General features: G+C 42.5%; 2 protein-coding genes across 3 annotated transcripts in view; one reads left to right on the top strand and one right to left on the bottom strand.

Moving 5' to 3' along the window:
- The window catches only part of LOC125176044 (olfactory receptor 481), a 25,511-nt gene extending 17,485 nt beyond the window's left edge, over positions 1–8,026 (bottom strand). For both annotated transcript variants that reach the window (XR_007156107.1, XM_047876808.1), the window contains exons 1-4: positions 7,888–8,026; positions 4,939–5,041; positions 3,824–4,000; positions 2,591–2,741 (exon numbers count right to left, since the gene is read on the bottom strand). The gene's annotated coding sequence lies outside the window, so the exon portion shown is untranslated. The remainder of the gene's footprint in view (positions 1–2,590; positions 2,742–3,823; positions 4,001–4,938; positions 5,042–7,887) is intronic.
- Positions 1,215–27,873, top strand: OVCH2 (ovochymase 2). Its single transcript, XM_047823234.1, has 16 exons — positions 1,215–1,302; positions 3,611–3,720; positions 5,374–5,465; positions 7,416–7,588; positions 7,959–8,054; positions 8,299–8,450; positions 9,079–9,268; positions 10,364–10,387; positions 12,489–12,579; positions 12,693–12,817; positions 13,561–13,701; positions 14,079–14,209; positions 16,502–16,595; positions 17,063–17,194; positions 18,377–18,457; positions 27,785–27,873. Exons 1-16 carry the CDS (start codon positions 1,215–1,217, stop codon positions 27,871–27,873), a joined length of 1,809 nt encoding a protein of 602 aa, XP_047679190.1.

Genomic DNA, 27,873 nt, shown 5'->3' with positions numbered 1-27,873 from the left:
GTAGACAAAATATAATGATTTAAAGTCAGGAAGGCCATATTCCTAGTCAAATTAAATTGGTCTGGAAAGTGATTGACAAAATATAACAGGACCTGAAAGATCACTTGTACAAAAAAAAAAAAAGATTGAGATTTTGATTATAGTTTAGACATGGGTTGACCACTTCTTATTGTTGATACCAATCCCCATACCAACAGCCAAAATTTTCCAGCTTCAGGATTAATGTATTTGTGGAAATGTCTCTGGGGATTTGAGTGTCCTTCATTTTGCATTTATATTATTTGCACGTGATGTAGTTTTATAGAATTGTGTGGTACAAGGGCAAAACTTGTCACAAGGACGTTAAAACCTTCTGATTTGGCATTTGCTCTTTGGGGCAGTTAATTTGTAAAAGCTGACAGAAAAAATCTCATATTCCCGTGTGGGCACACATGGCACTGGCCGATCCACAAGGGTTTCTCACACACTGACGATGTGCCAAGAACTCAGTCAAGGAAGAGGAAGACTTGTGTGTAATCAGAGCCACTTTCCTGTGCCACATCGTCTACCAGGTGTAGAAGTGAAAGCGATTTAGTGTTTGCCTTCTACAAATATAAAACACGGTGAGAAAAATGTAGATTCACAAATGCCCCAATCGACAGTACCCCAAATGACTGTTTGGTAGCTTGACTTGGTTCCTGAGTGTGCTATCAAATTATCTTTCCTCTCCTCCCCTCTCCTTCTCTAACACATAGCTATAACTACCCATTTACAATTGGAAAATAAGAGAAAGAAAAATGTTTTAGCATATTCTGACAGGTTGTTTGCAAGCATGTAGTATAACCTTGCAAATAAGGACAACTTTGATATTCAATCCTCTTGTAGAAAGTGGTAACCTATATACTAAGGAGCAAGTAATGTTTGCATATGAAACCTTAGACACCAACCACTTGGCTAGCCAATAAACTCCGGGGAAAGCAACATACTGATGTGGGTGTAATGGGACATGTAATATTGCTGGATCAAGACTATGCTTCTGTGGTCGACTCCCCACATCTTGTGAAGATCTTTGCAAGAAACCACATTTAGAAACATTGTATGGACATGGTTGAATGACTCAAGTCTTGGTTAATAAATAACTTTCTTTTAAGCTGGTTTATTGCTGGTCTTACAGGCTTTCTATTTGGTGCTCTTTCATCTCTCTAAATTTTCAAGGAAAAACTCTGAGTCTCAAAATGCCTCTAAGCAAGAATAGGCTGATTTTACTACTTGGAATGCTCTGTGTGGAACAATGTAAATCTGCAACTCTCTCTCTCCCCAAAGGTAAGTTCCAAACAAACACTATCACTGCCTTTGTCTGAAGGAATAACCTTTGCTGGCAATGGACATCACAACCCCAACTCAATATTCCTTTGGGAAAATAGAAGCATATAAATTTTGGAGATCTAATTGTTTTTCATGTAATTATTTTGAGCTTCTGTCCTGTAATCAGCATATGAAACTGCATAAAACATTCACGGGATACAATTTGAACAAGATGCATTGATCTGGAGAGAAAACTGGGATTATTCACTTATTTGGACATATCCCACAATCCCATCTTTTTTCATGGAGCAAATTCTGGAAATCAGCATCTATTGGTACATCTATTGGGAAGCACTGGAAATCTTTTGGAAAATTCTCCTATTGGGAAATATGAAGTCTATTTACTGTGGTGCATTATGAATGATCTTTTTTTCCTTCAAGTACCATAAGGTGAGAGTAGTTCTTGGCAGGCTTCTCTATAGTCAGAGTTGTGCCAGCCCCAAGAATCATCCTGTTTTCTGTCTTTGCTTCAGCGAGTTCAGGAAATAGTCAACTTTGTGTCTAATTTACTTATCCACTCAACTGAAACAGTTAGAAAATAAGTTTTTGATTCAATGTCATGCCTGCATTGGGTTCAGAACCAAAAAGGCTCAGTATTACAGCCATACTTTGCTGTTAATTAGCTGTGATTTTCTTTGATTCTTCACTTTCTCATCTGTAATGCAGGGGCGATAGTGCTTGATTCACAGGCATTGAATGGGGATTAAATGAGAAGTTATTTGAAAGAACTTTGTATATTTTACCATGTTAATCCAAATAGCTATGTTCTCAAGGATATGCTCTCAAGAAAAAACATTTGTTCATCTATCCAACTTTTCTTTTTTTAAAAAAAAATTTTTTTTAACGTTTATTTAGTTTTGAGACAGAGAGAGACAGAGATGAACGGGGAAGGGTCAGAGAGAGGGAGACACAGAATCTGAAACAGGCTCCAGGCTCTGAGCCGTCAGCACAGAGCCCGACGCGGGACTCGAACTCACGGACCGCGAGATCGTGACCTGGCTGAAGTCGGACGCTTAACCGACTGCGCCACCCAGGCGCCCCCATCCAACTTTTCTAAGTGTCTACTGTATGCTAGGAATTGTGCAAAACCTTGGAAATACAGAGATGAATAAAACATAGGGTTTTTTCCCTCATGTAGTTTATAGTCCAATGAGAGAGACAAACAACTCGTTATCACAATACTGCATGGCAAAGTCTATAAAGGTGGGGAGGAAAGTGTACTACACAACACAGGAGAGATACTTACCACAGCTTGAGGAAACGAAGGAAGACTTCTCAGTTGAGGTGTTGCCCAAGTTGAGGAATAAGGATTAGAGGGTTCAGCCAGGTAAAGAAGCAGGGTGATTATCAGGCAGGGCTTTCTAGGCTCTCCTTGAAAACATGCTGAAAAGAATGACCTGCAGAGGGACAGAATTACCATCCTCGAATTACCAGGGAGTCCTAAACATCTTTAATCTATCTCATCTGCTAATTGAGGAGTCAAAAAACACATTGAGGTTAAATAAGTAAATGAAACCTTTTCAGGGATAAAGTCTTCTCCACAAAAAGGAAAGAGTTCTTTTTGCCATTACCTGGCAACCCTTCTAGCCTAACACCACTGTGGTGTGTGAATCAGGACATCTTCTCTCCACCCCACTCTTCTCGAACAACCTGCCACTTTCCACTTGCATAAAGATTTAAATCCAATATCTGACAATGTGTCAGGCAGCATACACCATGGTCTCCACTCAGTTTCCTGGGTGGAGCAAAGAAGATGTACACACAATTACAATCCAAGGCAGAATATGGCATCATCCACTTCACTACTTAACTGAGCAACTTCTATGCGTAATGAACTGTTCTAGATATTTTGAATTTAGATATTTCTAAGGTTAAGCTCCTATATTTGAGAAGACCACAGCCTAGCTGGGTTGAATGATGTAAAATTAACCATAATGGCATGTGATAAATCCTATAGAAGTACAGAATGCTGTAAGGAGCCTCTAAGAGGGCAGGTTGCTCAAAACCAAGGGGGCTATAGTCCTGCTAACCCAGTGGAGATCTACCTCTGAGTCCCTTCACCTTCATATTAAAAAAAATAGGTGTCTTCATAATGTGCCCGTTCTATGTGAGAAAAGCTGAAGCAAATCTCACAATTAACATAAAGCCATTTTATAATATATCTACATGCTCAATGTCCTACAGTTGCTTGCTCAGTAAAGTTTCCTGTATCCCTCATTTCCAGGAGCTATCTAACCACTAAATTTTTGTCTTCTCTCATTCCCAGCTCCCACTTGTGGGCAGAGTTTGGTGAAGGCACAGCCTTGGAATTACCTTAACATTTTCAGTCGCATTGTTGGGGGAAGCCAAGTGGAAAAGGGTTCCTACCCCTGGCAGGTGAGTCTCAGGGAACATTCTCTGGCAGGTAGACTATGAGCTGTCTCAGGACTAGATCTCCCAGAAACACATGCTACTCATCAGTGAACTCCATTCTGCCTACCTCATAACCAGATATCTCATGAGTGTGGGCCAGGATCCAAGTCCCTCAAGATGTCCATCGATCGAGTTCCAGAAAATGTGTGTTCAGAATAATCATATGCACTATTGGCTTGCTCCAAAAATTGGAAATGCCATCCCAAACTTTCAGCCCCTAAGACAAAAATTGCACTTCAATAAGCTAAAAAAAAAAAAAAAAAACACCTCGTGAGTTTACAATTAAAAAAAACAATTTTCTTAGTCAATAAATATATTATATTGTTATAGTTAAAGATGCTCAGGAAAGTCAAAGCTGTCATATCCATAGGTCTAATTTCTGTTTGGAGATTTGTACCTATACCATAGGACATCTTAGGGATGTCCTTAGAAGCTGATATCCTAAGAATTCTCTCTCAATCTAATTTCCTGGTCTTCCCATGCCATAGAAATGCCTTTGTGTTTCTGTCTCTAGCCTACAGTGTTCGCATTTATTGTCTTTGACATTCTCCCAGCTTTCTTTACCCTGAGAGCCATGTTGTATTCTTGCCTCTTAATTTTGTGAGCAATAGCCCCTTGCTTTTACTTTAAGTCAGTCACATCAATTTTTGCTAAGTGGCTATTTAGTAATGATTGGTTGATTGAATTTGTGCTCAGTAGGTTGACTAAACAGCTGAGTCATTGTCATTTGATTAACTGATGAATTAATTACTTGGTTGAAGAGTCGATTTGATCAGTTGCTTATCTGGTCAATCGGTTGACTAATCAATTCAGAAGTTCATATTCAAGTCATAGTGGTTTTACTTCCTTTTACTTACTATTCTTCACTGTATTAAACATTTTAATAGTTTATTGAATAATTTTTGGTCAAAAAGAGACAGTTCTAATAAATTGATTTTTTTCTAATTTTGACAATGGAATTAACAGCATATACTTGTACCCATTTTAGAGTCAAATCAAATATCATGAACAAGATAAACCAAAGATAGCAAGTAATTTGTAGAGGCAGATTAAAAAATAGGCTTGAAGCAGTGGTAGTTAAAAGCAAATAGTTAAAAGCATGAGGAAATTGTAGATACACACTATTCTCTAAGAGGCTTGGAGGAATTGAAGCATGTGTCGAAAGATTACCTTAGCCCTCACCTTGTTTTTCTCCCAAACCTCTTCATCTGGACTCTGCTATATCTTATACTTTTCTTTCTTTCTCTTCACTCACAGGCATTGTTCATATTATTAGGGTAACAGTCTGGGCCAACAGTATTATGAAAATAAATAAACAAACAAACAAATAAATAAATACCACCAATTTTACTACCAATTCTACTAAACTCTTACAGCCAACCATCTCAAATTAACTACTTCTTCTGTAGACCAGGGTTGGAAGTATTCTGGTTCCAACTCTACCCTTCTGAGCTGTAATGGGACAGGTTTTACTCCTTCACACTCCACAACTTCTAATATTTGTATATAAGACATCTGGGCCTATTTTTCAGAATATGCTCAGTCTCCAGGTTTTGTGTGGAGGGGGGCAGGTCACAGGGCATTGACTTGCTCCCACTTAAGCTCTTTGTAATCCAGGTGTCTCTGAAACGAAGGCAGAAGCACATCTGTGGTGGAACCATCATCTCTGCACAGTGGGTGATTACGGCTGCTCACTGCGTTGCAAACAGGTAGGAAAGGCCTAGTTCATGGATGAATGCCATATTATCCACCTTCTCCTTTGGAATCAGCAGCAACAACTCTATTACAACATGGAAATGTGTGATGTATGCATTAGCATGGGAACATCCTAAATGCATGACACAAAAAGGGCTAAGTGACACTGTCAGAGGGTACTTAACTTGATAGAAAACATACTTTCTTTGCAGGAGTAGAAAATTTTATTTACTCAAACATGACTGGAAGTAATTAAAGAACAACATCCAAGTGAAAACAAAGGATCATAAAGATACATTTGTGAAAAGCCTCTCCTAAATTTCAGTGAAAAAAAAATCTGGTTCATTATGCATCCTAAAAAATTGGTAAAACAACCCAGTGCTTCTAATTATGACTTTGTTTCATACAATACAGTCTATATACAAAGTGTGTATTCTGGAAAATATTGCTCCTACCAGTATTTTGCTTTTATAACACATGTCTGATCATACTGATCCCATTTTTGGAAGATTTATTTGTGATTTCTGTCCTTGTAAAGGAGCTGACATTAAACATTAGTAATAGAAAGCCATACCCTGGTAGCCCCTGGCCCTGACCAGCATTGTCCATGTTTAGTCATGGGCTCACTGCAGCTGTTGGAATGCAACTTTATATTTCAGTAACTCACTTCTTATCCAACTTCTCTTCTTCCTTTTCCAAAAGTGTAAAAACAGTTCTCCCCCAAATGCAAAGGTCATTGTTGTTCTATTTTTTTTCCTTTGAAATCAACTTACAGCATTTAAAGATTAAGACAAAATTGATAGAGGAAACCAAAGGGAGGCCAGTAAAATGTAAGGAAGTCTCTCATGTCCGCTTTTCTACTGGTCATGCCTCTCTGAGCTTCAGTCTAACAACTTCCATCTTTTATCCACTTTCCTGTGTGCTCTAAATGTTCTATTGTTTTTAGTGCTCTGGGTAGTCACTAGGCTGCAATCAAGTCCCATATTTGTCCTCTTTCATTTTAAGTCAGCAAACATCCCCCGGATATTCACTTGGCATTAGACACTTTGGTGGGTACCAAGATACAAAGGTAAGTAAGATGTAATTCCTGCCCACAGAGAGTTGATAGTCTAAAGAAAAGTTAATTGATAATTTCACTGTAGTGTGGCAGGTGGTTAGGCTAAAGAGACGCTGTGTATTAGGTTAGGTACCCAATATAGCCAAGAGCTGGAGGAAGTATACCAAGAGAAAATTACAACCTTTTCAGTTCTATATAAAAAAAATCATTTCTGGGAATAAAGGGTGCCCAAAGACTGTAAGCCCAAAGTTCTTAATACAACTCAATGCATTCTACCGAGTTCCTTTTAGATAACTTTGCTACAGAAAGAATGGCAATAGAGTGGTCTTTCCCATCTCACACCATGTCTCTAAATTACAAACATAAAGAATGTAAGGAGAAGATCCTCACTTCCCATTGTGTTCATCAGTCCCAAAGCCTTAACTGTGCATACTCGCTGAGATACCAGAGTTTTGGTGTTATTACGTCTTTCACAATGTACACTGAGCATTAGATCTCTGATATTAAAGCAGCATACTTAGGGGAATCACAAGTAATTCTCACAGAATCTCACTGCTATTGAAGCCAGGCCAGACAGTTAGGGTAGCTGAATAAAGTCCACTATGGCTTCAGACCTCTGAGTTACAATATAAATGCATTTTTAGACATTTAATGAATAACATTGCAAAGTATTCAATTTATCATATTATTGGCTCCATTTGAGGCCACTCTTTACTAGTCCCCCACTTAAATCGGGAACTTTTGCATTTTTACTAGTAGTGATGGAATCATTCTCACTTTCTCTGTTCAGTATCCTCACACTCATATCATCCATCCATGTGATTTGAAAGAGGCCAGATTGTCAACCATTACGAGTATACTCAGAGGCTAAATGAAACTCAGCCATTTTACCGCTTCTTCTTCATAGAAATATCGCATCAACTTTGAATGTTACTGCTGGAGAGTATGACTTGAGTCATATAGAGCCAGGGGAGCAAACCCTCACCATTGAAACCATCATCATACACCCCTACTTCTCCATCAAGAAGCCAATGGACTATGATATTGCTCTTTTGAAGACGGATGGCGCCTTCCATTTTGGTAAACATTAGAGGTTCACTCTGAATTGTCTATCCCATGTGCTCTATAACTTCTGTTCCATAGCACATTTCCTACAGCGTATGTTATGTAGCATATGTCCAACAGTTCTGGGTCATGCACATTGAGACAGGAATTTGAGGTGGAGGGTCCCCTATGTGAAGCTCTTTTTGCTTGTGGCTTCAAATATAGGATTATGTGGATTCAGGAGAGAGTCTTTCTTTGTCTGATAAGTGGCCCCTGGAGGTGCGAGGCATAGATATCACAACTCTCACAAGGTCTTTGGGGAACCACCTACATACCAAATGGTGAGTGGCTTAGGGTGTCCTCTCCTCCGTGGATGAGAAAAACCCTGTCCTGCTCTTTTCTTCAGGCCAGTTTGTGGGCCCAATGTGTCTTCCAGAGCCAAAGGAAGAATTTGAGGCTGGATTTATTTGTACAACTGCAGGCTGGGGCCGCTCAGCTGAAGGTAAGAACTTGTATGCCACTTCTCTTAATCAGATGTCAGAACTTCCTGGTGGGTAATTAGAAAATACAGTTGTTTTTAATCTATTTTAAAAAAACAACAACAATGGTGTAAGCATTTCAAAAGAGAATATTCATTGAACATAGAAATTCAGGTCTTTCCAAAGGACACAAACCTGAATGTAGCATCTTCAATTGAGGAAGTTCGAGGAGTGCCTCACTGGGGCTCTCATCTCTGTGTTTTCTAGATGGCGTTGTCTCGCAGGTATTACAGGATGTGAACCTGCCCATTTTGACCCAGGAAGAGTGTGTGGCAGCTTTGTTAACCCTAAAGAAACCCATCAGTGGGCAGACCTTTCTCTGCACAGGTTTCCCAGATGGAGGGAGAGATGCATGTCAGGTAGGTGGGAGTGGTCAGGCTGAAAGGTCCCTGGCTGGGCTTCCCTCAGCTTTGCCATCAGGTGAGGGGCTGAAAGAAGGCTACAGGCAAAACTGGATTCTTGTCAGGGGTGGCAAGGGAGGTCAAGTTGAAATAAAGTGACAGTTTTTACAATCTGTTTTTACTGGAGAGTGTGAATTCAGAGGAGGTCTTCTCCTTTTTCCAAAAGACCAACTGACAGAGATAGTGCCATCAGTGAGCTTAGGGTTCTCTACAGCTGAAGGATGGCTGGGGTTTTCCTACTTAGAAGTTTCCATCTAGTGGATAATCACTTTCCTTCCATTCCTCCCGCTGACCAAGATCTGGGATCAGTTTCACTACTGGGCAAGACTTCTCTGAGTCTGCAGGATGAGATAGGAGATGGAAGAAAGGGTGGAAGGGGAAGGATGGGGAAGAAAGAGGTGGAATTGATAGGCCCTAATGATATTTGAAGATTTAATGTGAATTGTGCTTGGCTGTTCTCCTGGCCACCGAGTCCAAGTTATTAGAAGTGAAGAAATATCATTGATCCTCCTTTAGCATATTCTTGGGGGGAAAGAGTGAGCACAGACACTGATAATGATGGTAATGGAGGCTTTTCCCCCTGCAGGGAGATTCAGGAGGTTCCCTCATGTGCCGGAATAAGAAGGGGGCTTGGACTCTGGCTGGTGTGACTTCTTGGGGTTTGGGCTGTGGCCGAGGCTGGAGAAACAACATGCAGGAAGATAACCAAGGATCCCCTGGGATCTTCACAGATCTTAGAAAAGTGCTTCCCTGGATCCACAAACACATCCAAATTGGTAATAAATCCAGCACATAAGGTCAAGAAGCTAGGGCCAGAGAGAGCGTCAGCAGAGTCTAGGCAAGACAGGACCACTGAGCAGACAGGCTTGCTTCTGTTTTTAGTGTAGTACATAAGAATTGTGACATTTATGAAATTTAAAACAAGAGTAAAATATGGTGTGCAGTACAGTATACAAATATATAAAGAAACGTGAATCCATTCATCCTAGACTTTGTCAAATTGCCTTTAGTTGAAACAACCAGCTAGAGATGTATTTTCACCATTTACTTCTCAACTGTGCTAGCAAGATTTATCAAGCTATAGAGAAATTTTGCTCCCCAGAGGACAATGTCTGCATTGGTTTTTGGTTGTCACAACGTGGGGGTGCCACCCACCTAGTGGGAAGGAGGTTTGGATGTTGCTAAGCATCCTATAATGCACAGAACAGACCCATGACAAAGAATGGTCCAACCCAAAATGTGAGTGATGCTGTGGTTGAGAAGGCCAGGCACAGATCTGGGTACCATACGTCTGCAAAGATCAGGGTCTATAAACACCTTCTACTAGACTGATCAGGGAGTTAATTGAAACTTCGGTTCTGCCTCCACATCCAACGTAATTGTTTTCTAACTAGTAGCTTCCAGCTTCAATAGGGCTTCTGTTCTGTCCCAAAGGAGTTAATTAAAATTCATTTGGTAAGAACTTGGGTTTGTTATCAAGTGTACAGCGGCAGGCATCCAAGCCCTCAGGTCAAGTGGTAGCTACCTCAGTAACTCTTTTTTGGTTGCGGGCCACTTATTCTCATCTCCAGCATCCCTTCTCATCAACAATGGGAGAAGTAGACCAGATAACCTCTTCCTCTGTGTAACCTCCCAGCTAATCATGGCCTGATTAGTGCACTTAATAAAGAGAGTGAAATTTCATTAAAACACCGAGACCACGTTCCTGTTTTGTCAAATTACGCCTTCTGTTCTTTCCAGAGATCAGATTTTCATTAGTTGCATAGTGACTTAAAAATCCCTGCACTTTTGAGCCAGGGAAATGCTAACTTGTTGAAATATTGTTCAGGATACCACAAACCTTGAATAGCATGCTTCTTTTTCTTTCCCAGGGAAGCGGAGGAAGAGCTCCAGAGGTGGGTATTTCTTACAGCCTGCTCCACCGGGAGCAGGAATTAATATCTAGTATTTCTGAATATAAGTTCCTTTTGTAATCGAAAGTCTTAGGAAGAGCTCTCTCTGCTCACTAGGTAGAAAGCTACCCACACTTGGGGCACCCACAGCCATTCCCTGCCAGTCAGGGCAGCCCATCACCCAGAAGGAGCTCTGGATTCTCTCCCATTTCACTTCTTCAAGGCCTCCATCTCAACTCAGCAAACACTTGCCGAATCCTAGCTTTAGATCAGACACTCGAGAGGGAGCGGGAGGTGAGGTGGTGCAGATGGTCACTAAGCTACACGCCTTACCCCGAAAGTGTCCTCATGTGTACAGGGGACTCTCCCCCACATTGCCAAGTCTTCAATGAAGCTGCTCTGTGACTTTGGGAAAGCTCCTTCCTACCTCTGGACCTCAGTTTCCTTGTCCATAAAGAAAAGAATCTGGGAGCACTTGGGTGACACAGTCGGTTAAGTGTCCGACTTCAGCTCAGGTCATGTTTTGCAGTTTGTGAGTTCGAGCCCTGCATCAGGCTCTGTGCTGACAGCTCAAAACCTAGAGCCTGCTTCGGATTTTGTGTCTCCCTCTCTCTTTGCCCCTCCTCCACTTTGCGCGCGCGCTCTTTCTCTCAAGAATAAATAAACGGTTAAAAAAAAATGTCTGGATCAGATAGTCTCTAAGGCACCTTTGGCTCAAATATTCAGTGTGTGTCTGTGAGTCTGTGGAACTAAATACAAAGATAGTTTCAGGAAAAAGAGTACCTTGAGAGCTGCAGGAGTAAGTGGCTGGGGGGAAAAAGCCAGAGGAGGCTTTGGAACACAGATGTATTTTAAGCTGAATCACAACAAACAAACAAACAAACAACAAAACCACAAAGAACCAGTAGAATGTTGTCAGGTGGAAATGGGATACAGATAAAGAAAAATACTGCAGCTCTAGGAATCCTCTTTGTCGAAAGATGGATGCTAAAAGATGGAGATAGGAAAATGTTGGGGTAAGAGACCAGCATGTCAGTCAGAGCAGCTGAAGTGAGGGAGATTAGAAAATAAATGGAGACCAATTTGTAGAAATTTTGGATGCCTGTCAAAAAAAATTTGGATTTACTGAGTAATAGGAAGTTGATTAATTAAATAGATTAGAGCAGTACTCTGGCGGTATAAGAACAGCACATAGGGGATAGGATGGAGGGGAAATCATTCAAGGTGGACTTATGAGATTACACATTAGTTCTAGAGGCTTAGGGCAATGGTCGGGGAATGAAAGGATGGGAATGGAAACAAGAAGAATTGGCACCTGGCAGTCACTTAGATGAAGGGGGGGGGGGAGGGGAGACAGGGAAGAACCAAGGATAGTACCAAAGTTCTGAGCCTGAGAAACGAAGCAAAGGGCACCTAAAAGTAATCGAATCAGAAGTGGAAGCAGTTTTTTGCAGACCATCTGTAGCATGTTAAGGGGATATCTAGGAGATGGTTGAAAAACGAGGTCTGAAGTTCAGAAGGGTAGAATAACAGTTGAAACTCAGAGTATGGATGAGACTAGTCAGAGGGCTCGTGTAAAAAGAGATGAAAGCTAAGGATAGAGGGGCGCCTGGGTGGCTCAGTCGCTTGAGCATCCGACTTCGGCTCAGGTCATGATTTCACAGTTTGTGAGTTTGAGCCCCACATCGGGCTCTGTGCTGATGGCTCAGAGCCTGGAGCCTGCTTCGGATTCTGTGTCTCCCTCTCTCTCTCTGCTCCTCCCCCACTTGCACTTTGTCTCTCTCTCTCCTCTCCAAATTAAATAAACATTAAAAATTTTTGAAAAAAAAAAAGAAAGCTAAGGATAGAACCGGGAAATACATGTATTTATAGAAGCAAGTTATGATGGAGTGAAGGAGAAGGAATCATTGAATCTCAAGGTTAAGCAGGATCTAAAAAGAACAAAAAAGAGTAAGGCATCACAGAAGCCACGGCAGAGAAATATTTGGCAAGAGAGGAACCATGCATCATGAAGAACCAGGCACTTCTGTACAGGTTCTAGAAGGAGAGGACTATTGTGGCCAGTCACCACTGTTACCCTGATTCTCGTGGCTCTCTTTCCCAGCCTCATGCAGTGAGCAGGATCGTGTGCTCCGTGAGTCTCAGGGGGAGCTGCACTTCCCAGAAAGCCCCTACCTGTACTATGAGAGCAAGCAGTGAGTAGCCTCCCTGCCACTCTTCCCCCAGCCCCCACCTCCAGTCTGGCTGTGCCCACTAACTGGACACTTTCTGTCTCGAAATAACTCCCTCTTAATGTATCTGCCTGCAGGCTGTGTGTCTGGATCCTGCTGGCACCAGAGAAGATGCATGTGCTGCTCAATGTTTCCCACTTGGATGCAGAGTCTTGTCACCACACTTACCTCTCGATATATTCCTTAGAAGACAGACTTCTTGGTGAGTGGATGCTGACATTGTCAAATGGATGTCGTGCTGCGAGGACTTAATGGGGCCGGGCTGCAGGCTGTCTGGCACTGAGGCATCTGTAAATACCACACTTTCTGTCTGCAAGTTTCAGACTCAGAATTGACAGGAAAGGAACTGATGTGAGCCTGTGTGGTGGTTGCAAGGCCACAGAACATTGGCTCCATCTGCTTCCCATGGAACCAGACTTCCTAGATTTATTTGCCAGGTCTGGGGCCCATCAGAGGTAAAATATAGACATACTGCAGGACCTCTCAGACAGAATGCTGCTTTTGTAGGCATGAAAATGACTTTTACTGCATCATCCAGCTAAGAAGGAAAATACCAATGGATAACCATGAGCAGGAAACAAAGGTTATTTAGGCAAGAAACAGAAACAGGGGAGCATTTCTGTGGTTCTTAATAGGAGATTTTGCCCCCAGGAGATATTTGGCAATGTCTCAAGCATTTTTCGTTGTCATGACTAGAGACAGTATTACTGGCATCTGATGAGTATGGCCAGAGATGCCACAAAACATCCGATAAATGCACAGGACAGCCTGAACACGAAGAATGTTCCAGTTAAAAAATATCAGCAGTACCGAGGTTGAGAAACCCTGGTTTAGATAACCCTATACTGTCTTGACAAATCCAGTTCAAGGCCAGTTCTCCTGAAGTCTCTTAATGGATGCTGTTTTCTAGAATCTGAACAAAGACTCTTGATTCTTACATTCCAGGGAAGTTCTGTGGAGAAAGCCTCCCTTCATCAGTTCTTATTGGCTCCAACTCTGTACAGCTGAATTTCGTCTCTGATGCCACAGATCATGCAGCTGGGTTTAATCTCACCTATAAAGCTCTAAAACCAAACTACCTTCCTGGTAAAACCATTTGCTTATATCACGTACTACCCAGGCCTTTTAGAGAAGTTGAGGCCCCGCAGGGATGAAGTGAGGGGCAGGGAGCTCCCCAACAGGGTCTGTTTGGTTTCATCACGGAGGGGGCCACAAGGCAGGTGAGAGGCCATGAAGGTGCTCCTTCTTCTGTCATGCTGACTCGTGTTGATCACATACCCAAGTGAGCTGAGAGGGCTGAACGAGTTCTGGAGAATCAGTGCACAGACGTGTTCCTTCTTATTAGCTCTGCCTGAGGAGTCAGCTGATGAGCCATTTGTGGGAGACAGGTGGAAGCACACAGAGGATTGATTCCTCTTGGCTTGAGTGATGCCATTGTTAGGACGTTTTCCCTTGTGTTTCAGATTCAGGTTGCAGTTCCCTTACTGTCCTTTTTGAAGAAGGCCTCATACAGAGTCTTCACTATCCTGAATACTATAGCAACATGGCCAACTGTGACTGGGTTTTTCAAGCCCCCAAACACTACCTAATGAAGGTACTGACCTTGGTTACCTCAACTTTGCTCTGGTATCTCCACAGAAGACCTAACATAAACACCATGAGGGCAGAGGTTTTGTGTTTTGTTTTGTTTTAATCAGATCTATTCCCTGGTACCCAGCATACAAAGTTCTTTGATATATACGTGTTGAGTAACAGACCAGCCTATTTTCCCTGTAACTACCCACATATACCACTAGATGGCAGCTGTGCACTTTACTCTGTTGGGCTGTCTCCATCTGGATCTGGTAACTGGTTTAATCAGTTCCTGGTCCCTTCTAGAAACAAGCATTTCTACCTTATTAATTAAACTGCTAACAAAACACTTTGTAAGTAATGGCTAACAAAAGTCAATGCCAATAAGACCTCAAACATCAAGCCTTCCATGCAGAGGGAACAGAGCAAGCACAGAGGAGCTAGCATAGAACAGGCTGAGGGACTGGCTGGCCTCGAGTCAGAGCTGTATTGGGAAGGGTAGTGGAAGAGGAGCTGAGTTAAAAGTACAGAGGTTTTTGAATATCAGGATACGGAGTTTATTCAGCATTTGATTCGTAGCTTTTGTGGTTCGTTAAACACTAGTAGGCCATCTGCGGAGAGATGCCACCAGAGAGTTGAAGGTAAGACTGCAGCCAGAATGAAGTTGGAAAGAGGCATTTACTTAGAAGTCCTTCTCTTAAAACAACAATTGAAAGCGAGAGAGGATATGAAGGAGAGAAAGTAGACTAGAAAACAAAGGGGGAGGAGTAAGGATGGATAAGACCTCCAGGTTCCTATATATATATATATATATTTTTTTTTTTTTTTTTGAGAGAGAGAGCAACAGAGAGACAGAGTTTGAGTGGGGAAGGGGCAGAGAAAGAGGGAGACACAGGATCCAAAGCAGACTCCAGGCTCCAAGCTCTCAGCACAGAGCCTGACACAGGGCTCAAACTCACGAACCACAAGATCATTACTGCAGCCAAAGTCAGACGCTTAACTGACTGAGTCACCCAGGCGCCCCAGGTTCTCATATATTTAAGAGGCAAAAAGAAGTCTGAGACTCAGGAGGAAGTGTGGAGTTAGAACAGTCCAGAGAACAGAGCCTTTAATTTAAAACACAAAGCAAGCAAGCAAACAAAAAGTTGTGGCTGAGAGTTTGGATTTACCACAAAGTTAGGGTTTAAAAAGGACTGAGAGTTTCAGCCATCCAGCCCTCAGCTCATCTCCCAGCAAAAAGGTAAAATAATTGGATTGGCAAATGAACAATAGAGAGCAGGTGGGAGTGGGGGGGGGGCACCTGAAATAGCAAGTCTGATGTTCGGAAAAGAAAAAAGATCACGCAGGTTTTACACATGACGGGAGAAGAAAACACAGAGGAAATAAGTAGAGAATTTCTCTTTCTAAAAGCTTCTGGAACCCAAACATTCAAAAGAGAAATTTCAGGAGGAAGCAGCACTAAGGGAAGATTGGTTATGAGTAATGGGGTAAAAGTTTAAGTATGAGCGGATTTCTGGAAGGAGGAAGACAAAATTTAGTTGAAAATCTGAACGTGCCAGAGCTAGAAGTGATTCAAAAACACACCTATTCAATAAATGCGTACTGAGTGCCATGCATCAGTGAAATGATGATTTCACACCCTGTAGTCAGTGACAGCACCAGTGTGCAGGACCCATTCAAGATAGAAATTTGGAGATTAGGATTACAAGTCAGAACTATGTGCATATCATTTGACTTGGAGAGAAAAGGGTTTACTACTGGAAAGTATTGTAGTAAGGATGTAGAAATGTTTGAATGGAACCTACTTCTGATATTCTCCTTTTCCCTATGCCTACATTTACCATTAGTGATCACTTACCTCCGCTTTGTCCCATCCATGCAGCCCTGTGTCTTTTGCTGAGTGTTCAGGCTCCATTTAATCCCCATCATCTGTGTGTTTAAAATATACATCCCCACCTCATCAGCCCTATTTCCCACTGCTCCACTCTTCAAAGTCAATTGAAGGCCGGTACTATCAAATTGCTCAGATTGTTTTTTGCTGTTTCTTTGGTCTTCCTAGGAGGGCACCAGGGAGCTCAAATATTTACACCTTTACATTTGGTCCCTGTTTGGTAGCTTAGATGCGTCTAGAGTTTAGGAGTCTGTGGTATAGCATCTTCTCCTAAGTAATTTAACCTACTCATGAATGCCCCATTCACTTTCCTCTTATGGTCACACCCCAGAGCAAGCTGAGCACTCCACATTTCTCAGCTTACTCAAAATCAGGTCAATGGTTCATTTGATTTCCTGTGGCTGTAATGTGGAGTCTTGTCAGCTTTCCTTTCAGAGTCTGGAAATAGAAGAGAATGGAGATTGTTCTTCTGACTATGTGGCGGTGCACAGGGATGTGGAAGGACAGGAGGAAATAGGTCTGTGCCCCTGGAGCCTCAGCTCCCCTGGTTTGCCTTTGGACCCAGTCCTTTGGGGGGAATTGTTCTTGGGAGTAAAAAAGGGTCTGGTTCAAGCTTCCTTCATTCCCCTACACCCCCTCCTTCCCTCCTCCCTAAGTGGTCACTACCACCACCCCTTCTCCCAGGTCAGGGGCAGGAAGGGCCAGAGGGAGAACCAAAGAGCTATTTGGACAGAAGGTGTGGAAGGCCCCCAGTGATCTAAGGGTCAGAAGGGGAAAGTGCCACTGAAATAAGCCCATTGACTCAAACTAGTTCCCTAAGGGGCATTCTCAGTGGGAGTCTTTCTATTCTGAAAATGGACTGTGACACCACAAAAAAGTTTATTTCTCAACAATTGCCTAAAGGTTAATTTTTTTTCCCTATCCAATGTCATGCCTATTTGCTGGGTCTTTGACCGTGTCTTGCCTGGGCTGGGCTTTAACCAGCAAGGTTTTGTGGTTTCGTTGCTCCTGCCCCTGTGCTGAGCTCCTCTGGTGTAATGCTCATCAGCTTCCAGTCAGATAAAAATGTGACCTACAGAGGCTTTCAAGCTACAGTCTCTTTCATCCCTGGAACAGGTAAGAAGACAGAGGCATCAACATCTTGGGTCCCGATTCCCATCCTCGTAATGCAGTAAGAATGGGAAGCCTTTACAGCCCAACATGGATGCAGTTGGTCCTCAGCATTTGCAGCATCTCTGTCCTATAAAGTCACCCTGAACACCAAATTAGTGATTACTGAACCTCTGCTCCGAGGACTTAGGTTCCTGGGAGCCTCTGGTTTTATGGGTGTTTCTGTTTAAAGTCACCTTACATATTGTTGGTTCATTAGCACTGAGCTCACAGCCAGTGAGCCTGTGCCTGTGCTTATAGCCTGTGCCTCAGCAAAGCTCATCTATCACATTATCTTCTCCATAAGGCACATCACAGCCTCCTTGCCCTTACGAACACTAGATGGCACTGCAGCACAATGTCTAGGGCCATTTCAAACAGCAAAATCACCAACAAAAGGCACAAAAATGCAAAAACCTCATGGCATTCGAGGGACCATGGAAAGGACACTTGTTTATAGTATGAGAGCTAAAACAAGAAGGCAGAGTGCCGCCTCATTAGACCTCAGCTAGGAATACGTGCATCAGGTGACTCAAATTGGTCACTGTTCTGCAGGTGTCCTTGAATGATCATGAAAGCACCATTCGTTCTGAGTTACAAATAAATGTTACGGTGTAGGTGAATTTGCAAATGTGGAATCCATGAAGAATGAAGATCAACTCTATGCCTAAATCATGGCCTGTCCTTACTATATGTGTGATCTAAGAGTCATCTGAGACTCATTTACTTCAGCCTCACCATGGAAGAATAATACATGCCTAGTAAGAAAGTAGAATTAAATCAGATCACCCTTGGCCATGAGCAAGTATGTAACACATAACAGAGGCTCGGAAATGTGAAATGTCTTCACCAGCTCTCAGCCCCTAGATACACGAGCAACACAACTCCCCTCCAAGTCCTCACACCCATGAGCATTCTGCCCAAATCCTACAAAGCCATCTGTTGGCTTCTCAAGTTGTTCATTCTTGTTAGACAAGCAGTTCTTTATGGCAAACCCAGGTTATAGTTAAATACTCCACTTTTCAATTAAAACACCCATGGTCCAGCCGACTGAGATGCTCCAGAATTCTAACAGTAGTAATTTTCTGGTAAGTTCCAAACACTGGCCTTGTGTGTGTGATCTGAGAAGTTGTATATGCTTACACTCAGATTTAAACATCTCCAGATCAGAGGACAAGTCATTGTTTTTGGAGACATGGAATGTACTACCTGAAGATCACAATGCTTCTGGTAAGATGTTGTGGGGAATGTGACCAAGAGATACCCACAGAGTGTATCAGCCAGGGTTCAACCAGAGAATCTCAAAAAGATATGTTGGAGTCCGAACCTCCAGTAACCCAGAATGTGACCTTATTTAGTGCTAAAATCTTTACTGAGGTAATCATGTTAAAGTGAGGTCATTAGTGTGGGCCTTAACCCAATATGACTGCTGTCCTTATAAAAGGACAAATTTGGACGTGGAGAGAGACACCTGCACAGGGAGAACGTCATATGGACATGAAGGTGCAGACTGGGGTGATGTACCATCTACAAGCCAAGGAACACAGGTGATCACTAGCAAACCACCGCAGGCTGTGGGAGAGGCACCATCACCACCCACAGAAGGATCCAACCACACTAACACCTTGATCTCAGGCTTGTAGCCTCCAGAACTATGACACAATAAATTTCTGTTCTTCTAAGCCAGCCCGTTTATGATATTTTGTTACAGCAGGCCAAGCAAGCTAATACACCAGGAATTGGCTAACATGGTTGCAGGAGATGACCAAGCAATTAAACCTATCTGGCAGGCAGTCAGAAAGAGAAGATCACAGGGGGCACCTGGGTGGCTCAGTCGGTTAAGCGTCCGACTCCTGACTTAGGCTCAGGTCATGATCTTACCCTTTCCGTGGGGTGGAGCCTTTCTTCCGGCACTGCATTGGGCGGAGCCTACCTGGGATTCTCTCTCCCCTTCCCGCCTCTCAAAATAAATAAACATTTGAAAAAGAAAAGAGAAGTTCACAGGACACTGGAATTCCACAGGCATGGGCTGAAGGTATTCTCCAAAGGCAAAATTTCTTCTCTTTTTCGGGGAAGCCTCAGCTCTGTTCTTAAGGCCTTTGCAACTAATTAGGTCAGGCCCACCCAGATTATCCAGGATGATCTTCTTTACCTCAAGTTCACTGATCGGGGATTTTTATTACATCTGCAAAATACCTTTACAGCAACACCTAGATTATTGTTTCATTGAATAACTGGAGGCTGTGGCTTAGCAAAGTCCACACATCAAAAAAGCCACCACACAGAGCTATATGGGATGTAGTCATTGTCCATTTTGCTCAAAGCAACACTGAAATCTTTCTAGTCACAAGAAACAAAATCCCCATCTAAATAGATTCATTTCGTGGAAATGGGTAAACAGTGTGTCAAACTGGGGTCTGACTCACAAGATCTGTGCACTAAAAAAAAGTGAGTCCACCACTACGTTTTAATGCCAATGAGCATTGAGAAGTGCTGGACTTTCTCTTGTCCTTGTTTGCTCTGTGGCACCCAATGGCACACATGTGCCACATCCTGGTCCATGTGGAAAACCAGGTGAGCGGAGCAGGCAGAGGCGGGAGTAGGGCAGCTTTTATGCTTTGCCAATTTGATAGTTTGTCAAGAGAAAATGCAAGCACTTTATTTTTATTTATTTTTTTAGTTTTATAATCTGACACAGAACATAATATAGAGTGTGGAGACAATATATTCCTTTTAATGAGAAGTAGAAGTAATCTGAGTCTTTTTGTTCTGTTTTCTTGGACCTCATGATGCATAGATACCCTAGGTAGAAAACCCTTGTAAAGTGTGGCTGCAGTGGCTCCTTCTCTTGACCACCATGGGGGTGCATTCAGCAAAGCCATTTTTCCCAGCCTAAACCAAGTACAAGATTTTCCAAGGAGTCTTATTACAATGCACAGCAAAGATTTATTCATCTTTTATCCACAGTACCTAGTGAAGTGCCCAGAACACGGTAGATGACAAATAAATATTTGGTGAATAAAACTATATAATCCACAAATAGCCCCCGATATAAAACCTCCATGAAAAAATCTTTCCCGCTTTTCTGTCATAGAACTCACACCTGAGGGCCCTTTTCCTTTATACAAATACCCATAAAAATGTAAGAAGTAAAAGAAAAAGAGTTTACATGTGCCCTGCTTTTTTTTAATGTTTATTTATTTTTGAGAGAGAGAGAGTGGGGGAGGGACAGAGAGAGGGACAGAGAGAGAATCCCAAGCAGCCTCCGTCCACGCTGTCAGTGTAGAGCCAGACGTGGGGCATGAACCCACAAACCTCGAGATCATGATCTGAGCCAAAGTCGGACACTTAACTGACTGAGCCACCCAGGCACCCCTACAGGTGCCCTGTTTTAAAATTGGCATGCCTAACCTGGGTTACTTAAATCATTCAATAAGCAAATTTGTCCTTCACTTTTTCTTTTGAAATTTTGCAAATGTATAGAACAGGTGTTTTACAAGAACAAAACAATGAACATCTGTTTATCCTTCACTTAAATTCATTAGTTATTGACATCCTGTCACACTGGCTTAATTCTCATTTGATACCTTCTTTGTACAAACCTCCATGCAAGAGCCCAGGGCATGGGGAGGGAGGTACAAAAAGGAACAAGATATCGTACCTTTCTTCAAGTGATTTACATCTTTTTTTTTTAAATTTTTTTTAACGTTTATTTATTTTTGAGACAGAGAGAGACAGAGCATGAATGGGGGAGGGTCAGAGAGAGGGAGACACAGAATCTGAAACAGGCTCCGGGCTCTGAGCTGTCAGCACAGGGGCCCGATGCAGGGCTCGAACTCACAGACCGCGAGATCGTGACCTGAGCCGAAGTCGGCGCTCAACCGACTGAGCCACCCAGGCGCCCCAGTGATTTACATCTTAATAATCAAAATTATGTGTACAAACCAGACACGCAAAAAGATACTGTGTTACTTCTATTTACATAAAATGAAAATTACTCAAAACTAATAGATGGTATTAGGTGTCAGGATAGCAGTTACCCTTCCAGGGAGAAGGGTCTAGAGCAGCTGCTGGTGGGATTCTGCTAGTCTGTTTCCTGATCTGAGTTCTGGAGTTACTTTTTGAAAATTCAAAGTACTTTATCACTTGAGTGTTTTTCTGTGTGCGTTGTATGTCAATAAAATTCTCAACAAAAGAAAACAAAGTGTACAGAAAAACTTAATACAAAATATACTGGACTTCTGGAGGAGACAATTAGAAAACTGGCATTTGAAAAAAAAAAAAGAAAAGAAAACTGGCATTTGATTTGGGCCTATAAGAATAATGTCGCCATTATTCTATACCCTGTGGGGAGCCCTTGGATGGTTTTGATCAGAGGAATCACATGGTCAAAGAGCACTTTCTGGTGGTTGATTTGGAATGTGTGGAAGCTAGGGAAACATTACCTGCAGGGGGAGTAATCCTGGTGAGCACTACGGAGGACTCAAACTCAAAGTTAGGAGATGGATATGAGATATGTTGTGGATTTAGGGTCCAATTATCTGGTTTGGAGACCAGATAATTGGAGCAAAAAAAGGGGGGGGGAGGGTCAAGGTGAGCTTGATATTTTACTCTTGTGTGAAACACCCACTTCCAGTACTGTATTTATTTCTCTCTGTCTGGAATACAATAAGCATTTCTCATCATTCCCAAGTGTCTACTAAAGTGCCTGGCACAAAAGAGATGTTCAGAGAATATGATCTGGGCTTGATGGTGAGGAGGATCCGTGGGTAATAAAGATGAGTTTTCTTAGTCCCTTCCCAGGTGGTCTCTGCAGAGCCACTCACCCCCCCACCCCAACCCCCGGACCCTTCCAGGTTCCTTTCTAGCCAGATGGTAGGAGGTAAGGAGGCAGGTCAGCCTGAAGATTGCCACCAGGCATCTGTGCGAAGGAACCATCTTTGGGAAGACCTGGGTAGTCACTGCTGCCCACTGCTTCACCAGGATGTAAGTACACCTAGAGAGTGGAACATGGGAGCTAATGGTTTAAGTTGGTTGATCATTAATTCTTCAGCCACCACCTCTGATATCCATCAGTCTGACACCACTTCCTCATTCACCACCACTGTGGACATTCCACCTCCCCAGCAGAACCTGAGCTCCTGAGTGCTCAGGAAAGCTCTGCCCTTTCACACTGTGCTCCTAGTTTATTTCAGTTAAACATGAGGCTGGCAATTAGAGACGTATTTATTTTATCAAGTTCCTCCCTAGGACTTTTTTAATCAGAAAAAGTATTACATTTTGTGAAATACTTTTTAGCATCTTTTGCAGTCATGAAGTGATTCCTCCTTTGATTTATCAATATATCAAATCCTTAGTTAATAGATTTCCTAAAATTCCTGCATTCCTAAAACGAATCCACTTGGGTGTGGTACATTCATCTCCAATATACTGCTGGGTTCCACTTAGTTCCACTTAGTTGTTTGCATCAACATCCAGAATTGAAATTGACTGATAGCAGAGGCTCTTAAAATGTGGCCTCGAGATGACTGGCGACCTCCAAGATCCTTTTAGGGGGTCTGTGAGGTCAAAACTGAGACATTATTCTCCCTGTCTACTCTCATTCTCTCACAGCATGCAGTGTTTTCCAGGGGTTACATACCACATGCTAGCAGGTAGGACAGGGGTCCCTGGGTGGCTCAGTTGGGTAAGCATCTGACTCTTGATTTCAGCTCAGGTCATGATCTCATGGTTATGGGTTCGAGCCCCACATCAGGTGCTACACTGCCAGTGCAGAGCCTGCTTGGGATTCTCTGTCTCCCTCTCTCTCTGTCCCTCCCCTGCTTGCTTGCTCTCTCTCTCTCTCTCAAAATAAATAAATGAAGTTAAAAAAAAAATAACAGGTAGGACATCCTGTCTTCTATTTAGCCAGACATTAAACAGTTTTAAAAATATGTGAAACTGAGGCAACTGGGTGGCTCAGTCAGTTGAGCATCTGACTTCAGCCCGGGTCATGATCTCCCAGTTCACTAGTTTGAGCCCCCTGTCAGGCTCTGTGCTGACGGCCTGGAGCCTGAAGCCTGCTTCAGATTCTGTGTCTCCTTCTCTCTCTCTGCCCCTCTCCAGCCCCTCCCCAGCTTGTGCTCTCTCTCTCAAAAATAAATTAAAAAACATTAAAAAATAAAAATATGTGAAACAATGTCAGTCTTATTTAAATTTTATGTTTTTTGTTTGAATAAAATAAAATAAGAGGTACAGAAAGGAACAAAATATGGTACCTTTCTTCAAGTAATTTATATCCTAATAATGAAAATTATGTGTACAAACTAGGCATGCATATAGATACTGTATTACTTCCATTTACATAAAAGGAAAATCACTCAAAACTAATATATAGTATTAGATGTCAGGATAGCAGTTACCCTTTAGGGGAGTAGTGTCTGAACAAACATGTAGTTATTTAAATAAACATGTTATTTATGCTAATACTTAATGGTTTTATTGTGGTTATCTTAAATAAATTAGCAAATACATATTTTTTTAAGCTTCTGCTTTAATTTCTAACATTTAACTACTGGTAAATATAACTTGTATAAACAAATATCTTTAGGATTCTCAGTGATTTTTTTTAAAGTGTAAAAGTGTCCTGCGACCAACAAGTTTAAGAACTGCTGACCTATAGCTTTCTTTTTGTCTGCCTTTGTCAGACTTTGATATCAGTGTTCTTCATGAAAAGAACTGGAGAAATTTCCTTCTTGCTCTATACTTTGCATATAATGTATAATATAAGAATGATAAATAATGATGTCATGTAATTACATATATTAAACATCTATTTCTTGGAGCCTTAAAGGTAACTTTCTCAATTTCCTTCATTCTTACTGTCTCTTAGGTTTAAAAATTTCTCCTTCAGGCAATTTTGATAACTTATAATCTCCTACTAATAGCTATAATATTCAGATTTTCCTGCTACTTACTTTGAGTTGTACAAACCATTTCCTTATAATTAATACCTCTGTGTTTGCATGATTTTCTACTTTCCTAATTTTGTATATTATATAAGTCTTTTAAAAAATATTAGACTATCTAGCGGCACCTGGGTGGCTCAGTCAGTTAAATGCCTAACTCTTGATTTCAGCTTGGGTTATGATCTCACAGTTTGTGAGACTGAGTTGTAAGACTGAGCCCCATGTTGGGCTCTGTGCTGACAGATACCCTGTTTGGGATTCTTTCTCTCCCTCTCTCTCTGCCCCTCACCTTCTCTCTCTCTTTCTCTCTCTCTCAAATAATAATTTAAAAAAATTAGACTATCTACTGTTCGGTCATTTTATAGAGATTTTCTTTTTATTTGAGAAGATAGATGCTTTTTTTTTTTTTTCGGAACCCTTGTCCTCTGTACCCTACTGAATCATTTTAGCTGACCTAGATAGGCAAGCTGAACAGGGGCAGGGGACCGTGCCTCTGAGATAGTTCCTGCAGATGACTGATGGGCACAGATATAATCCATACTGATATTACAATGAAGCTGCAAGACTTGATTATGTTCTGATTAGAGCTCTTAACTCATCGAGTGATGTCAGAGAGATTGCTTCATGTTTCTGAGCCCTAGAATCTTTTACATACAAGGAAGAGAGAACATTCTCTGGAGCCTTGCCCTGAGACCGGAAGGGTTGGCTGTTGCTTTCATTGTGATGGCCAAAATGGTGGCCTTGCTATCTCTTTGATTGCAGGGCTCCTTAGGGAACCACCTCCTAATCCCACATATTCTATTTATTTTTTTAGTATTTATTTATTTATTGAGAGAGAGAGAGAGCATGAGTGAGGGAGGAGCAGAGAGAGAGAGGGAAAAAGAGAATCCCGAGCAGGTTCTGTGCAGTCAGTGCAGAGCCCAATGTGGGGCTCGAACCTATGAGCTGTTGGATCATGACCTGAGCTGAAATGAAGAGTCATACACTTAAGGGACTGAGCTACCCAGGTGCTCCATAACCCCACAAATTTTAATGAAGCCGTATCTGAGATTCTTTTTCCTCTTATTTTCCAAGGAGCAGCATGCAACTGCCTGAGTGGTGAATGGAAGAATCCATGATCTGGCCAAAGACTCCCCTCAGGTAAGAGCCCTAGGGGAGGATTCAAGAGCCAATGCCAAGTTTGTCAACCGGGTCTAGCTTCACAATGGAGGCCCTCTTCTTTTCCTGGAAGCCTACTGCCGAAGATTTGTCTGTAGGCCAACCTTTCCTTGTTTCCAGCCCCAACAAGACTGTAGAATGAACAATAGTTACTTAGGAAATGCTCCCTGAGGCCCATGTCCACCTGGTGCCATACTGGGCACTTGCAACACAAGGGTGAGTCAGACACCATCCCACAGGGTGACCACTACCTGAACTTTAGGTTGTTTCCTCCTTTAGGGGAGTTGAAGCACCCACACTTCATGCACCTCCCTTCTTCACTGGGTCTATTTAAGGCTCCTTTTCTCTTATCAGAAAACTTCCATCAAGCACGTGGTACTCACTCCACCCTGCCTCCTACAGCACCACCTTGGAATAGGATTTGGCACTACTGTAGCTGGCCAATCTGCTTCAGTTCAATGAATATGTTCATCCCAACTGCCTGCCTGAGAGAGACTATGCACAGTCACAGAATGGGGGCCGTCATCCAGGTCTGGGATGAGCCCTCACACCAGGGTCCTTGGAACTTTACCTCTCTGCAGTATTTCACAGACTCCTTCCTCATGCACCTTCTGTCAGTTGCTTCTCACACGGCCAATGTGCTGTGAAAGGTGAGGACACTTACCCCACGCCCAGAAAAATAAAAAGAAACTGAGGCGTATAAAATTGAAGTGACAGAGTGACACAAGTGCTAAGTGAGACAGAGCCCACACCTAGTTCAGAAAAGCCTAGTGATTTTTTCCCCTGCCCCTACACTGCCTGTCTTAGAGAAGCAGTGGCTAATTCGACACCATTCTGGTGCTAAGCCGCCCTTCCCTAGCGAATGATCATTTTTTCTTTTAAATGGTCACATGCAAGTCTTCAAGGAGCACCATCTTCTTGCCAGACTTGCAATTAGGCTCTGGGGATGTGAAAGCAAATAGAAGGCAATCCCTGATTTCTCGAATAGGATTTGAGAGCCATGTTCAGCTGCCCCAGTACAAGGGGATAAATGCTGTAACAGATGTGGGCGCTAGTGTAGAGGGAGCACAGAGTAGGGAGTGATTTCCCAGGAGTATCAGGGAAGGCTTAGCTAAGGATTAGACATTTATGCTGGGTCTTAAAAGAATCATATGATGTTCAGGTAAACAGAAAAGGGAACACATTGCATTCAGGGGAACTGATATGAATGAAGGATCAGAAAGGCTAAGCAGAGGGATATTTACAGCAAAAGGTGCCGTTCTGTGTGGCCAGTGCTTTGACAGGGGGAACTGGGGAGATTGTTTAAAATTACAGCCTAGGTCTCAGTTGTGAAGGGCTTTCTTTTGGTAGAAAGGAGGTTGGACTCTATCTTGTAGTCAGATGAAGGGAGTGATTGCCATTTCAGTGTAGAGGAGAACAAAATCAGACCTGACTAAAGAAGAAGTCAACAGGATGGATGGAGAAGGAGAGAGAGTAGAGGCCGGAAACAGCTGAGGAGAGGCACAGATTAAGAGCCCAGATAAAATATGATGGGGACTACAAGAGTGACAGGAGGGAAAAACAGGTTCAAGAAACACTGTGTTCATGGAATCAACAAGACCAGGTGACCACTTATGTTTAAAATGGAGGAAAGAAAAAAATCACACAAAAATGATTCCCACCAGGGCACCTGGGTGGCTCAGTCGGTTAAGCACCTGGTATCGGCTCAGGTCTTCATCTCAAGGTTCCGTGAATTCAAGTCCCATATCAGGCTCTGAGCTGACAGGGTGGAGCCTGCGTGGGATTTTCTCTCATCCCCCTCCCTCTGCCCTCCTCCACTCACTCTCTCTCTCAAAATAAACAAATAATCTTAAAACATGACTCCCACCTAACTCTAATGATTGCATAGATAAAAGCTAATTCTTATTTACTCTAGGCCAAATCCTTTCTATGCATTATCTCCTACAATCCTCTCAGTAAATCTGAGAAATAGGTACTATTATTAACCCTAATTTTGCAGAGGAAAAACTGGAGCTCAGTGACCAAGTCCTTTGGCCCAAATAAGTAGTGACGGCCCGCTCTCTGATTTCACTTCTTTCAGGCTGCATGCATACGTATATCATGTTAACTCTATCTTTAGGATAGACTATAATACAATGGCTCAGACCATAGTTTTCCTAACCATAGTCACATGGTACAGCCATCCACAGAATACTGCACCCTAAACAATGTGATCAGACTCCAGTGTTCCCTACTATCCTCAATCGTGCATTTATAAACAATGCCCTGGGTGGTACTGAGGCCCACCCAGTGTCTGCACGCAGTAGTAGACCCTGTGTGTCTCTGGAAGTTAGTAAGCCAACAAAGTCCTGGTTGTGTTCAAGGAGGAGAAGGGCATGCTTCCCTTCATTTCTCTCTTTTGGACGTTTTCCCTTCCCCCACTTCCTAAAGGCCAGCCTTTCTCCAATTATAGATCTGAGGCTCCCAGCCCCACCCATCTGCCCTGGAAACTGCATCTGCTGCCCCATTTACTCCCTGTTGCCCCCACAGTCCAAGCTGTGA

This window comes from Prionailurus viverrinus, chromosome D1 (assembly GCF_022837055.1).
Source record: "Prionailurus viverrinus isolate Anna chromosome D1, UM_Priviv_1.0, whole genome shotgun sequence".
Taxonomy (NCBI): Eukaryota; Metazoa; Chordata; class Mammalia; order Carnivora; family Felidae; genus Prionailurus; species Prionailurus viverrinus.
Note: the sequence above shows the minus strand (reverse complement) of the source record. Positions and strands in the feature narration are given on the sequence as shown.